Source organism: Lissotriton helveticus, chromosome 12 (assembly GCF_964261635.1).
Source record: "Lissotriton helveticus chromosome 12, aLisHel1.1, whole genome shotgun sequence".
In the NCBI taxonomy this organism is placed as follows: Eukaryota; Metazoa; Chordata; class Amphibia; order Caudata; family Salamandridae; genus Lissotriton; species Lissotriton helveticus.
The window spans coordinates 809,715,290-809,730,311 of NC_136073.1; the positions used below are offsets into that span (position 1 = coordinate 809,715,290).

At 45.8% G+C, this 15,022-nt stretch overlaps 1 protein-coding gene across 1 annotated transcript in view; it reads right to left on the reverse strand.

Moving 5' to 3' along the window:
• The window catches only part of HCN3 (hyperpolarization activated cyclic nucleotide gated potassium channel 3), a 243,194-nt gene that overhangs the window by 30,733 nt on the left and 197,439 nt on the right, over positions 1-15,022 (reverse strand). The window contains exons 4-7 of the mRNA XM_078669532.1: positions 6,353-6,571; positions 4,640-4,786; positions 3,580-3,820; positions 1,230-1,394 (exon numbers count right to left, since the gene is read on the reverse strand). Of these exons, the coding sequence (XP_078525658.1) occupies positions 1,230-1,394; positions 3,580-3,820; positions 4,640-4,786; positions 6,353-6,571 (772 nt within the window). The remainder of the gene's footprint in view (positions 1-1,229; positions 1,395-3,579; positions 3,821-4,639; positions 4,787-6,352; positions 6,572-15,022) is intronic.

Sequence of the window (15,022 nt, forward strand, 5' to 3'; positions counted from 1 at the left end):
CTTCGGCAGCAAAGAAAGTAGGATGGCAGACGAGCCCAGTACGAGAAGCCAACATTTATTTAGATACGATTTAACCCTGGAGCAGTAGAAACCAAGACTGGTCAAAACAAGTGTCCATGATGCTACATTAGAGCTTTGCAGGGTGGGAGCATGCAGGCGCCTGCTCTGGTGCTTTTTTAATGAGTGATCGTTTTGGGTCTAGCCCTTGCAGGCTGTGCGAAGTAACGCGAAGGCACGGGTATGCATCACATGATGCACAGCAACGGGCCTGGATGGTGCTCGAGTAAGAAGGGTTTTAAAATAGACAGTTGCCAATGTGTTGCCTATCTATGCCACACTGTATGCATGTGGGAAGACTCGACGTAGACTTGGGCCACACCGCTGTGTCATAAGGCTGCCAATATTCCACCCGCGTATTTTATATAATAATAAATGCACCCTATAGCATTTACCCCAGGTTTAGTTTAGTTCCTTGAGTTGGGAGCTATGAGGTCACACCTCTTTCCAAAGGATCCAGTGTCTAAACTCTGAAATTCCAAATGTTATTGCCGGACAGGGCTAATTTCTTAATACCAGACAGATTTTGGCATCTTGACGTATATAACCATTTACCTAAATATACCCTCCATCACCTGTCCTAGGCAATAGCGGTTCATTGCATATTCCCAAAAGAAAGTAATCACTGACATATACCATAGGGCTGTGGACCATGGGTGGAGGCTTGACCCAAACAGGTCAGGGATCACAGGTCGGCCATGGTCCATACTTGGCATGGTTAGTGGTATGGGACATTTTGAGAAGACAGGACTTCAACAGACCATGCAGGTTTCATGTATGTATAAGAGAGGCGTGCTCATGAAGTAAAGGACAAGAAGGCTGACAGGTGGGACTGGTGATGCGTTGCATTCCTGGATGTACACCAAAAAGAGATAAAGCACATGAGACAATGTGAACTTGCATTATTCACTTTGATGTTGTGAAATGACTTTGTTTGATGGGCAGTTTCCTGTTGTTACCCTCTGATTTATTAATGCAATTCATGCAAACAGATGAGAAAGGGATGCTACTGCCCTATCACCTTCTCAATTCACTTTCATTGAGATGGTGGCCAAAGACAGTGTAATAACTTTTTTACTGTGCAGAGTCCAGGAAATTGACTCAGCCTGAGGAAATAAGCCAATAAGTGTTAGTAAATCTGAGCCTAATCAGTGAAATTGAGATTCTCTTACCTATTCGGTCCAGCCGGTCCATGGCCACCGTTTCAAAAGCACGCCTCATCATGGGGTACTCCTCCAGCACTTCATTGAAGTTGTCCACCGAGAGGGAGTAGAGGCGGCAGTAGGTGTCAGCCCGCACGCTAGCCGTCCGCCTCCCCCGTGTCAAGAGGCAGATCTCTGTGTGGAAATATACCAAACAAATTTTGTTGCTTTTCATGTTTACTTTTTTATTACATTTTTCAGCAGGCATTCTCTGTGCTAACCTAGAGCTTTCTACTCGACACATTTTGTCCACAAAACTCCCTGCTCCTAATTTTGTGCACCAAACATGTTTTTGTCATTAGGAGGAAATTTAAAAATTACTCTGCACATATTTATTCCAGATTGGGGAGAAATAGTTTGCTCTAACCCCGTAAAAGTTAGAAAACTTTGAGACGTAAGGAAAGGATTTGTAAGGCCCATATTTTCACACTTCCTTATTCAACATAATAATGACTGTGATTGGTACATGATTTCTGTTCAATGACAGAACCTCCAAAAACAATTATGACACTTCAGGCCAGGCTTAAGGCTTTCATCGGACAAAGCCCTGGGCGAAACCAAATTTGGTGCCCTTTTTGGTCCTTCCACTGCTCTCCTCTATATTGCTACTGCTGGTGATCCTAGTGGGTGGCTCTCTTGGGGTTAAAGGTCAGTTCCTGGTTTATTATTTTAGAGAAGTAACTGCCTCTGAACACACATTTTCCCTCCTCCCCTTTATCTGAGTGACCCATGCCATTTCAAGCTCCTGTTGATCAGGGCCAATTGGAAGGTGAGAAGCCAGATGAGAAGTTGGCCAGAGAGAGCAGGGGGTGAAGTGAGAGATGGCAAGGGGTGAGATGTGAGGGACAAGAAAGTGGGACGAGGAGGAAGCGAAACAGAGGAAAACTGGAACTAGTTCATGGAAAAACAGAAGAAAATCAACTGGCATGGGTGGGTAAATTGAATAAATTAGTTAATTAGGTTATGTGCCAAACTGAATAGGTACTCTGTACCTGGGCCCAGAGCCCATGCCCAATTCCAGCCCTGGTGACACTATCAGTACGAGTCTATTGTACTTATAGTTTCATTCAGATTATTTCAAAAAATGGGGATACTACTATGTTAGCCCAAATGAGTCAACCATAACAACAGCAATCACAATTATAAGTTCTACATGAAGTATATTAAAGTATACTTAAAAGATCTGCAATCGGGATGGATTGCAGAGGGAACAGTTGGCTTAGACATCTTTAATTCCATGTTGGTATTTGTGCCTGAAGGAATTGCGTCTTCTCTCATCATTTAATATAGTAAAATGAGGGATTATAATTACCCCATAAAATCACGAATAACATGCTTAATTCACATTTGGCATCCACCAACAATTACTATTGTGTTATTTTGGAGTTTAAGCTAGTTTGAGTAGAGATGCTTTCTTCTTGTCCAGATGAAGACCCCATTTTCAATTAGAATTGAGAGTCGAAACAAGTTTGAGCAATGGTTTTGTCTCAAAGTGGAATCTATAAAACATGCACAATGAGTTACCAGACCTTTGCCATGTCTAAAACGAAATAGTAGTATGTTCTTTTAATTTTACTAGTTGGATTACACTTTTTGTTACTATTGTCACAACACTTGTACAGTGCACTGACTTTCACATGAAGCAACTTTCTGAATGTTTTTTGATTGTTTAAGTATTCTGTAAAATACTTCATGTCCAACCTAAACAATGAGTGTTGTTGTTAGGATTAATCCATTTTGCTAGCATTATTGTATCCTTAATTGGTGAAATAATCTAGATGAAACCATAAGAACAGTTGTTTGTGCAACTAGATATTTAACCCTTATTCCTTGGTCAAGCCATAATATCACGGTCTGATTTAAAAGTTTGAGTTGCAACTTCATTTACCTCATGAAGTTGAATACAGCAAAGTTGTTTGATAGGTGCACACAAATATCTATCACAAGAAATGCTTGGTAAAAAATATAGGCGACTCAGTAAAGCCTCAGTTTCTATTGCTATTTCTCCTTTATCACAAGTATGGAAGACTCTGCTTTTTCTGCTAACCTCATCCTATCAAGTTGCCAAAATAATCTCAAACATTCCTGCTTTTAAACCATTTATCCAACCTCCAAAGACCTTCTGTTGTCATAGTTCATATTTTCTATGCTTTGTCATATTTGCACATGGTTATATTTTTGCATAGTGCTATGGAGTTTTAAAGTCCATGTTAGCTTTTTTTCAGGACTGAATGCACACGCTTACGTTATCTAGTCAAATGCCTTTTAACATCTTACAATGTTGCCTTATAGATTCTTGGAGTTCTCGAATGTGACCCACCTCCAAAGTAGGATCCATCAGACAGCTTGGTCTCCTTGTTGCCTTTGGTGAGGATACTGACCACGCCATGCTGGATGAAGTACATCTTCTTCCCGACGGTCCCCTCGCGGATGATGTAGTCAGCCGGCTGGAAGACCTCAAAACGTAGCTTGGTTAACATGGCTGTCACAAAGTTTGGATCTGCATTGGCGAACAGTGGCATGTTAGCCACCAGGTTCCGGCAGTTGAAGTTGACAATTTCCTAATGGGAATAGAAAAATGTCTGTCAGTGGTCACGGTCATTCCTCTTTGGCAGTGTGGCCTTCTAGAGCCCGACTAGTCTATAAGAAACTCGAAAGAATTTGTAACAGATATATGCCTCTGGGAACCTCTGGCCATACAGTTACTTAACAGGGGTGCCTATGGTCATCCTGAAAGGGAACTTAGAAACAGGACATTTTTGGGGCATACTGTGACCTTGCTAAAGGACTACCTTTCCCTCTGCTGTCATGGACACCAGACAAAGGGGTCTGCTTAACACTCCTTCGAAGCTGATTTTTAGTGGGCAAGTTCTCCTTTTTGCCTTTTTAATGAAAGGCAATCATCTAAGCTACCCTGCTGTGCTACATATAGTGTATGGGATAGACTGTGCATAATGTTATGTCCTCTAGGCATAGGATTTGCTGAGATCTATCACTCCTGGGCATGGTAGTGACTGAAACATCCCACTTTGTCTCATATGCTGCTAGGGACTGAAACAAAGTGATCTATCTCTTTGTTGTGACTCGATTGACTGAACAATCTCTTTTCCCTTCAGGTACTGCGACATAACATTTGTAAAGCGCATGTCCACCTGTTAGGTCATCTTGACAGTTACCCAACAAAGTGGTACTCATTTTTATCAACCTCAGAGAAAGGAAAGCCTGAGTAGACTGCTTGGAATTTGAGCCTGTAAGTACGTAGCAGATGCATTATTCCTCGGCTCAGGCCAGTCACATACATTTTGCCTCCTAAGTCTGCCAGTGGATTATATCTCTGGTCCTGTAATGCATTCTCAGGAACACACTTCTTGGTCACCTACCTCCTTTAATGGTTCACTCAGCTCCCCAAGAATATTTTCTTCATCAAACATCTTGCCCTGGTACCGGTGTTCATAGTATTCATGGATTCGCTGGCGGGTGTCGGCAGGCAGCTTGTGGAATGACATATACTGCTCTACTTGTTTGTACTGAAAGAGAAAGGGGTCAATGGTGTAGATGTAATGACATAATTCTATAAGTACATCTTTATAACTGGGATAGCTCACTTCCAGGTGACCCTAACTTTTACAGGCCAGGGCCTGTGGGAGACAGAATACTGCGTTACAGAAGACCGAAATGCATCCTAGAGGGGAAGAAGGGAACAATAAGATTTGTAAGAGGCACATTCACCCTTGGTTCTAATGACACTAAAATACTAGGACATGTAAATACAAATCTAGACCTCATCTAAGACACTAGGCTACCTCTGCCTCCAACCCTATGACTTATCTCCACATTTAATGCATCTCTTCTACTAAAAGAATCTCTCCTAGATCCAATCACACCATTAGACCACATTCCTACCTGCATGACTTCTCTCTAGACCAGGTATATATATACATCTATTCTAGACAATATCTAAGTCACTACACTATCTACCTCTCCAGCATTAGGACACGTATCCATCCCTAAAATCAATCTCTACTACTAAAAGAAAGTCTCTTCTAGATCTAATCTCCACAACTAGACGTTGGGCCTGATTACGACTTTGGTGGTGTGGAAGCGGGGCCGCACTCCCACACTGCCAAAGCCTTGTGAGCACCGCCTGCCATATTACGAGTTTTCTCTTGTCTGGTGGCCATTTCTTTGGCAGTCCTACTTCGATGCCTCTGAAAATGGGCAGAGCAATGGGAGCATCAAAGGCAGTTTTAATGTCTGGCTCACTGCCATGAAAACCTTGGCCGAAAGGAAACTCGTCATATGCTTGGTAGTGCCGCAGCGGCTCAGCAAACCATATTGTGGACCCAAGACAATCCGCAATACCGCCAGGGATCTCTGATTTCAGGTGGTTGAGGCGGTCCCATGGAGGACCGACCGCCCAACTTGTAATAAGGCGGTCAGACCGGCGATTCGGTGGTGCCTGCGCCGCCACTGTGGTGGTCCAATGGATAATTAGGCCCTGAGTCTAGACTACATCTCCACAGCTGCCCATAACTCCTTGAACAGTGTCTCACCCACTGACCATTTCTCTTCCACTTCACTGCAGCATGTCATCTTGACCACTTCTGTACCTTACATCTCATCCACATCGCTTAAAATATGCCACAACTCGGTCACTGATTCATAGCTCCATTAGATTAAATTTCCTCCATGAGGCCACACTCTGCTGTAACTAGAGGACATAGGTGCCCCTAGCTTATATATCCTCTGTTACGGCTCATGGCCACCACCAGAGGGTATCTTTCAGACTAAATCACATGTCCTCTCAGAGGTCATATAGAATCCTTGGAGAGCAGAGAAGACTTACTAGGGTGGGACTAAAACTTGCAACATCCTGACCACTATACATGTGATTTGTGACCTTTCTCTGGGGGGTACCACAAATCCAAATACTGACAAACTCAGTTGACTAAATCAATTGTGTGCACGATCAAATGGTAGAAATACCAAGTGCAGAATGCGTGATAGTGACGAAAAGACCGAGTTAAGATGCTTGGGAGCTACCAGACCATAATATCTGGCACATCCATTTGTTCTAAAACATTTCTGCTCACCTTCTCCTGATACTGGCGACGTGAAGAGTCCAGTGACTGTATGAGCGCCGTAGCGTGGCCAATGAACATGGCATAGCAGGTGGCTCCAACGATCATGCTGAGCATAGTGAGCCAGACGTCGGTCATGCCCTCCGGGGCCTGCTGTCCATATCCAATACACAGCATGTGGCTCATAGCCTTGAAGATGGCGTGCGAGTACTGCTTCCCCCAGGATTCATTCTGCAGCAGACAAAGAGATCAGAGGAGACGAAGGGAGAAGAAGGAAAAAAATACATGTGCACAATGAAGGTTGGGAGAGCCGGGTAAACGCTCCCCCCACACTATGGGCCCGATTCACGGATGTACTTCTGTGTAGTAAAGTTACGAGTGCAGAGTCTCTAAAGTCATGGTGGAATTTCTGCACTTGGGGCAGAATCTTCGCACGGCGCACGCTCTGCAGTGCGGAGATTCCGCCCCGAGTGTGGAGATTCTACCACGAGTGCAGAGACTCCACATTCGTAACCTTAGTGAATCAGGTCCTATAAGTACCTTTGAGAATCGGGTCCTAAGTGCACTAAAAAGAAAACAGTGTTCAATATAGTCTTATTTATTGAAGACCACAAGCACAGTAGCACTGAAGAAGTCCGCAACACTCAACCGTTGGAGATCTCATGTATCTGAGAACCAACAAAGACTATGTTTATTTGACACATCCAGGGTATGTGGCCCAAAGGAATGCAAGCCCCAGTGTTTGTCCTATTTCCAAACCCTATCCCAACACTTCGTAACCCAAATACCCTATGGTATTTGCCTAAGGACAACCTTGAAAGGGCCAACAGAGGGATCAACCACAGTATCTTAGTTTCCATGGCCTTCTGTACAGTACCACAATGCTCATCACCAAACTCAAAACATCACGCATCTGATGCACCTTAAGATGTGTGAGACACGCAATATTGTGGCCAAGATAGAGACAATCAAAATATTGTGATGCTAAGTATATATTGATAAGTGTAGGTTTACTATTCCTTACTCCACATCCACTTACCATGAAGATGTATACACATACATATATATATATAGAAATATCATCAATGTACATAAATGTGGACTTAAGTTTTTGATTTCTCTTCCTTCTCTCCATTTGCATTCTCACCTTTGCGTTTGCGGCTCCCTGTTTCCACTTTGTGGATGCTGAAGGTCTCTCAGCACCGCTTCTCTAATTTATCTTCAAATCATCTGGTTTCTGTACTACACTCAACGCCACCCTTTGTTTTACACTTTAAAAGAGACTGAAAGTAAATAAACAGATGGTATAATCTGAATATGTAGAGCTTAAATCAGCTGGAATTTGGAGCGCAGAACCCTCCTAATTGTTCACAAGTCTTTGTGGCAACCGCGCCTCAGCAGGGCTGGGTCAGAGGGAGTCAAATGTCCGGTTTTAAAAGGCCCGGAGGATCATCACACAGATAGCACAAAAAGGGATGTGCAATCTTAGCCATCTTTAAATATGATGTTCCATATTCAAGTGTATCATTTCTTGGCTTGAATGTGCTGTTACAGACAGACAACATCCATAGGCAAATCAATTTTGACTTAGCCCCAAAAGCGAATGTCCATTACAAACGTCAAGTTCACGCCCCCTCGGAAATTAATTTGTTACAGGCCAGGCTATTCTATCTTTAAAAGGCTATTATGTCAGGGCAGAACATGTGACATGTAAGGCCAGAGCATGGGAAAGGATAGCATGGCTGGGTGAGGGCCAGCAACATGTCATGCTTGTCTTCTCTACCTGGGAGACCTCTAGGGGTGATGTAAGGTCAGTCACAGGCTGTCCTTGTCTGTGCCTGAAAGGCTGGTAGAGAGTTAGGGTAGAGTTTCCCAAACTGCATGCTTCAATTGCCTCTGAATTTCCAGTCGGGTAGAGGTAGTGTCACACACTTAGCAGGCGCAGCTTGTCTCATCACTCCTCACAAGGCACCTGAAGAAATATGACCACCTCTTTCTTACCCTTGTGGAACTCCAGTGGCTTCCCTTGCTGGCCCTCACCATCTTCAAAACCAGCTATATACTCTACAAAATCATCACACCCCGCACCCACCCTTATCTGACTAATGTCCCTACCATCTCCGGTGGACTTTAGAACACCCTCAGCCAGAGCACCATCAGACTGGAGACGAAGAAACACAAAACAAGGAAATAGAATGCAACAGGCCTTCTCCCTCTAGACACCCAGGATCAGAAAAGGCGTCGCCATGTCCTTCAGAACTGCCGCAGCCCTGCTCCAATCATGGAAAGACCTAAAGACACACCTCTTTGAAGAACACTACATCATGATGCAGCAACAGCCATCATCTCCCCTCAGAAAGCAACTATCTCCCAATCTCTCGTTGACTGCATCTTTGCTTTTGACTCAAAAAATCTATCTGCTGCCCTTTGGCTACATTTTTTGTTCGACAAATACCAAATGCAATCATACGTAAAGTGTAGTGCCGGACTGTCAGCGTCCTATATGGGTAGCCAAGGGTAGGTACTCCTCCCCGCTGGGTTGCACTTTGCTACCACTTGAGCAGCTCCTGCCCCACCAGTTCCCATGGTCATAAAAACAGCAGAAAGAACAGAAAATAAACATAGCGCTCAAAGTTATGTTTCGTTTGTAATTTCTACACCTAGTCCTTCACCGGCCTCTCACCAACATCTCCAAGGCTGTTGATAGTCTAATAGAGAGCAAGGAGTTAACCTGTGTTTTACTTGAGGGTCAAAGGGCATGTGATGTCACTTCCGCTTCCCCTAGCATTTTGATGTCCATGTCGTATCTGCTCTTGAGTCATTTAGACTAAGCTAGAAGTCGACAAGCTACAAGTTTTGCCGCAGGTCCATATAACATCTTGGTCACTTCATATTTCGTTGTCTAGAAACCAGAAAATAAAATGTAATTCTCAGCGCATTGTGGTTATTGTGCCAGGTAAAGCATTTTCACCCCAGGCACTGTCTGCCACGTGGCCCGGCCCTGCGTTTATATTTTCCACTTTGAGCACTGTTAGAAGAAACTCTGCAGTGAAGTCAGAAACAACTCGATGCTGCAACCCCAAGGGACATTTCCAGGAAAAAGTCCCTGAATAAATGCTGTCAAAGAGAATGCGGAACACACGCCCGTGCAGGCGACAGAGAAGACAGCAAAGGCAGCAACAGTGCTCAAGACGACGAGGGAGAGAGAGAGAGACAGGTATAGATGTGTGGAGCAGATAAGCAGCCAGACGAAAGGTACTCGCCTGAGACAAAAAAAATCAGTAATGTTTCTTCTTTCATTTAGGAAACTGACACACAGCTGGACTGTCATACAAGAAAATGTAGAGTTTCTTCACACGTCTTACATGTCTAATATCCTGAAATGGTTTGAGCAGGGGAAGGTACATATCACATGTCTGTGCGCTAACTACTCTAGCCTTTCATAGACAGTCAGTCACTGGCCAGGCTCGCCAGCCTCTGAAAGTCCTGTGGTGCTGGGCGCCATCAGATGGCAGGCTCGCCCGCCTCTCAATGTCCTGTGGTGCCTGGCGCCATCAGATGGCAGGCTCGCCCGCCTCTCAATGTCCTGTGGTGCCTGGCGCCATCAGATGGCAGGCTCGCCCGCCTCTGAAAGTCCTGTGGTGCTGGGCGCCATCAGATGGCATGCTCGCCCGCCTCTCAATGTCCTGTGGTGCCTGGCGCCATCAGATGGCAGGCTCGCCCGCCTCTCAATGTCCTGTGGTGCCTGGCGCCATCAGATGGCAGGCTCGCCCGCCTCTCAATGTCCTGTGGTGCCTGGCGCCATCAGATGGCAGGCTCGCCCGCCTCTGAAAGTCCTGTGGTGCTGGGCGCCATCAGATGGCAGGCTCGCCCGCCTCTCAATGTCCTGTGGTGCCTGGCGCCATCAGATGGCAGGCTCGCCCGCCTCTGAAAGTCCTGTGGTGCTGGGCGCCATCAGATGGCAGGCTCGCCTGCCTCTCAATGTCCTGTGGTGCCTGGCGCCATCAGATGGCAGGCTCGCCCGCCTCTCAATGTCCTGTGGTGCCTGGCGCCATCAGATGGCAGGCTCGCCCGCCTCTCAATGTCCTGTGGTGCCTGGCGCCATCAGATGGCAGGCTCGCCCGCCTCTCAATGTCCTGTGGTGCCTGGCGCCATCAGATGGCAGGCTCGCCCGCTTCTCAATGTCCTGTGGTGCCTGGCGCCATCAGATGGCAGGCTCGCCCGCCTCTGAAAGTCCTGTGGTGCTGGGCGCCATCAGATGGCAGGCTCGCCTGCCTCTCAATGTCCTGTGGTGCCTGGCGCCATCAGATGGCAGGCTCGCCCGCCTCTCAATGTCCTGTGGTGCCTGGCGCCATCAGATGGCAGGCTCGCCCGCTTCTCAATGTCCTGTGGTGCTGGGCGCCATCAGATGGCAGGCTCATCCGCCTATGAAAGTCTGTGGTGCTGCCGTGCTGGGCATCATCAAATGGCAGGCTCATCCGCCTCTGAAAGTCTGAGGTGCTGGGTGCCATCAGATGGCAGGCTCACCAGCTGCTGAAAGTCTGTGGTGCTGGTGCCATCAGATGGCAGGCTCACCAGCTGCTGAAAGTCTGTGGTGCCGGACATCATCAGATGGCAGGCTCACCCGCCTCTGAAAGTCTGTGGTGCCGGACATCATCAGATGGCAGGCTCTGCCCGGCCTCTGAAAGTCCTGTGGTGCTGGGCACCATCAGATGGCAGGCTCATCCGCCGCTGAAAGTCTGTGGTGCAGGGCATCATCAGATGGCAGGCTCATCCGCCTATGAAAGTCCTCTGGTGCTGGGCGCCATCAGATGGCAGGATCACCCGCCTCTGAAAGTCCTGTGGTGCCTGGTGCCATCAGATGGCAGGCTCACCCGCCTCTGAAAGTCTGTGGTGCTGGGCACCATCAGGTGGCAGGCTCGCCTGCTTCTCAATGTCCTGTGGTGCTGGGTGCCATTAGATGGCAGGCTCGCCTGCTTCTGAAAGGCGTTAGCAGAGTCAGTCTTGTCAAATGATGCTGCAAAAACTGCAACCACAATACCCTTCGATAATTACCAGCATGCTGAGGTCACTGAAGGAATCCAATTTCAATATAGGTGCCGCTTTGAGAAGTACAAAGGGTATGGTAAGAACAACTGCTTAGCAATAACGTGCTACACAAAGGAATCTCCGTCAAGGTCAACTAGCAGGGTCGACTTTTTTGTTTTGTAGTTCTATATAGTAAAGTGCTCAAGTACTTGGAGGTACTTGAGAACTTTACAAAAGTACCAGTTAGATCACATAAGTTCACTGTTTTCTTTTTTGGGACAGGGAGATTAAGTGATTTTCACAGAATCACAGGATGTTGAGCCGACACCACATGGTTCCTCATTTCCAAAGTCAGCAACTTTGGCCTTGTCGCTACATCTTCTCCCCACCCCCTCTTTTCTGAAACTGTTCATTTCAGAGACAGGCTCTTTATGCTGGAAGAGCTCCTGGAGCTTTACCGAGGCATTGAAGACCAAATGACAAATAGTCAAAAGTACTTATCAGTGAAAAGTCTGTCCTGGCACTCTGTAGCAGAGAAAAGAAGCTAAAAGGAGCCAGACAAGCTTGAGATGGCTGATTTTAGGGTCTCCCCTATAGTTGTTGACCGTAAACTGAAACAGGCTGGTGAAGTGCATATCTGTGTCAACATACGGGAAAGGAGCACTGCTACTTACATTTGCAATGGCAATCTCTAAACTACATAATGCAGAGCGCTCAAGTTTCTCATGACCTTTTCTGAGTAGTTCATCGAATCTAAGCTGTTTCTTTACATTCAGTGACTTATAGTGTAGACCTTATAATGGGATTGACAAAACATAGTTCCTAGAAAGTATAGAAAATACTTTGGAATGGACTTAAAAGAACTGAAATAATGCGGGAAAAGAAACTCCTTAGAGAACTTGAATACACGGTGCTGGTAGTTGCAGGAAATGAGACAGACTTTATTGTAAGACTGAGAACCTGCAAAGCCCTGAGAGGGATGCCACAGGAGATTTGTGGATTTGAGACAGAGATTGGTTGATGCTGGACTTGACATAAGTGTTCTAAGAGGTTCTGAGCAAACGTCTTATTTCCACATGAGCGTCTTGTTTAAGACATCATAGAGAGATGCAGGACCTGGGAAAGACATTATTATGACTTTATGAGAGGTCAAAGACGGGAAAAATAGCAGGCATGATTCTTGTAGCCCTGTCTGGAGTAAAATGTCAAACACACAAAAGGTGATGGGAGGAATGCTTGCAATTTGTCTAACCACTGGCAATAGCTAAGGGAAGCATTCTCAAAGGAGCTGCAGTTGAAAGCCATAGACCGACTCTTAACATCCGATATATAAAGACACAGCAACAATAAACACTGATGATCAGGATCCGAATAATAAAACCAACCAAACCAATCTGACAGTAGTCAACCTAACGAAGAAAACACTGACTGATGCAGAAACGGAAGTACTGAGTTTGGGACTCACTTTCTGCCCCACCAAAGAACTGGAGTATACACAAACGAGAATAGACCTGTTCCGCTTCACCAGGAAGCTTAAACTCCACAAACATTTTAAACTACGTCCCCATTTGAAAGATCACACCAAAAAGGGCATAAGAATAACAGCAACGGACTCTCTCAGCAGTAGAGATCTACCAGCAATTGAGACCCTTGAAGATCTGCGATTGGAACAAGAACATGATGTTGAAGATTTGAACATCGCACAACGAGCTATCTTTCAAGGAATTGAGCAAGAAAGGGACGAGAGTACATTCAAACCTGTCTCTACGTTTGTGCCACAATCGCCATGGGTCGCTGTGGACGTATTTACAGAGGCAATGAAGAATGACCTCTTACAATACAGGCGAGCGGAACATCGCACTTCAGCACATAACATCACTGAACGCCAGCGATCGGCGCTGATGGACCTGACTAATGATAAAACTCTGGTGATCAAGCCTTCCGACAAAGGGGGGAATGTGGTCCTAATGAGTAGGGACCAATACAAAGAAGAAGCACTGAGGCAACTCGCAGATAAGAACTTCTATATGGAATGTACAACTGTAGAATATCAACAGAGTATCACAAAATACGAGACATTGATACAGAAGTGGTACAGCCTCAAGATGCTGGGGAAAGATGAACATCTCTTCTTAAGAAACAACACCCCAATGATACCCACCTTTTACCACCTCCCTAAGTTACATAAGGACATGAATCGTCCCCCTGGCCGCCCAATTATTTCATCCATCAGCAGTCTAACAGAGAACATGTCACGCTTTGTAGACAATACCCTGTTTCCTTTGGTGGTAAAATTAAAACCATACATACGGGACACCAAAGACTTTCTAATTAAGATCCAGGAGTTAACATGGAGCCCTGGATATCTGCTGATGGTGTTGGACATTACCAGCCTATACACTTGTATAGAACACGGGCAAGGCCTAGAGGCTGTTAAATATTTCCTTGAGAAGCGCCAGTTGAGATTTGCCAGACACAATGAAATGATCGTTGAATTCATAGAGTTTTGTCTAACTCATAATATCTTCCTTTTTGAAGACCAGCTATACATCCAAAGGTCTGGGACGGCGATGGGAACCTGCTTCGCCCCCAGCTATGCATATTTATTCGTTGGCTGGTGTGAGGAGCGGGTTCCCAGGAGCTGCACAGTGGGACAAGACACAGGGGAGGTCATTTGCTGGCATCGTTACATTGACGATTTGTTTATTGTCTGGAACGGTGGTATCAACCCAGCAGAGGAATATATCAAGGTATTAAACATCAATGACCTCAACCTGCACTTCTCGGGTTCAGTTAGTCCGGTGGCAGCGGATTACTTGGACCTTAGAGTGTTCGTTGAGGGGGACCATCTGTATACCACCCTCTATAGGAAAGAGACTGCTGACAATTCAACACTCTTTGCCAGCAGCAGTCACCCCCCTCAGTTAAAAAACAGTATTCCTTACGGAGAACTATTGAGGCTCCGAAGGAATTGCTCAAGGGATTCCGACTTTGAGGCGGCTGCCTCAGAGTGTCTAGCACGCTTTTCTGTTAGGGGGTACAGCAAGGAATTGCTGAACAGTACACTTAAAAAGGTTAGAAAGGTACAAAGGACAACACTCTTGACCTCTGATAATCAAGCTGCAGGTCGGTACAAGAAAGTCGGTGCGAAAGAAAGAAAGTTCAGGCTGATCACCCCTTATTCATCAGGTGCCAATGACCTAAGAACCATGCTAAATAAGAACTGGCACATATTAAAGACAGACAGCATACTAAAGGAAGACCTACCGGCTCATCCTTTAATAACGTTTAGCAGAGCCAGATCATTAGGTGACATGTTGGTTTCCAGTCACTTGGAAAAACCAACACCAAAAACAAATACCTTGAAACATATGTCTGGGTTTTTTCCCTGTGGACACTGTAAGGCCTGTGCCGGTAGTAAAAGAGTGCTATCGTACACTATACCCGACACGGGAAACACGGTGCCCATCAGGAATTTTATAACCTGCGTTCGCAGTTTGTTGTGTACTGTCTGCTCTGCCCGTGCGGCCTCCGCTACATCGGCAGCACTATCAAGGAACTCAAACTGAGAATATTAGAACATCTTCGGGCAATCGAGAAGGTAGATACTGCCTACCCGGTTGCCCGACATTTTGCCGAAGCACATGGCAAAGA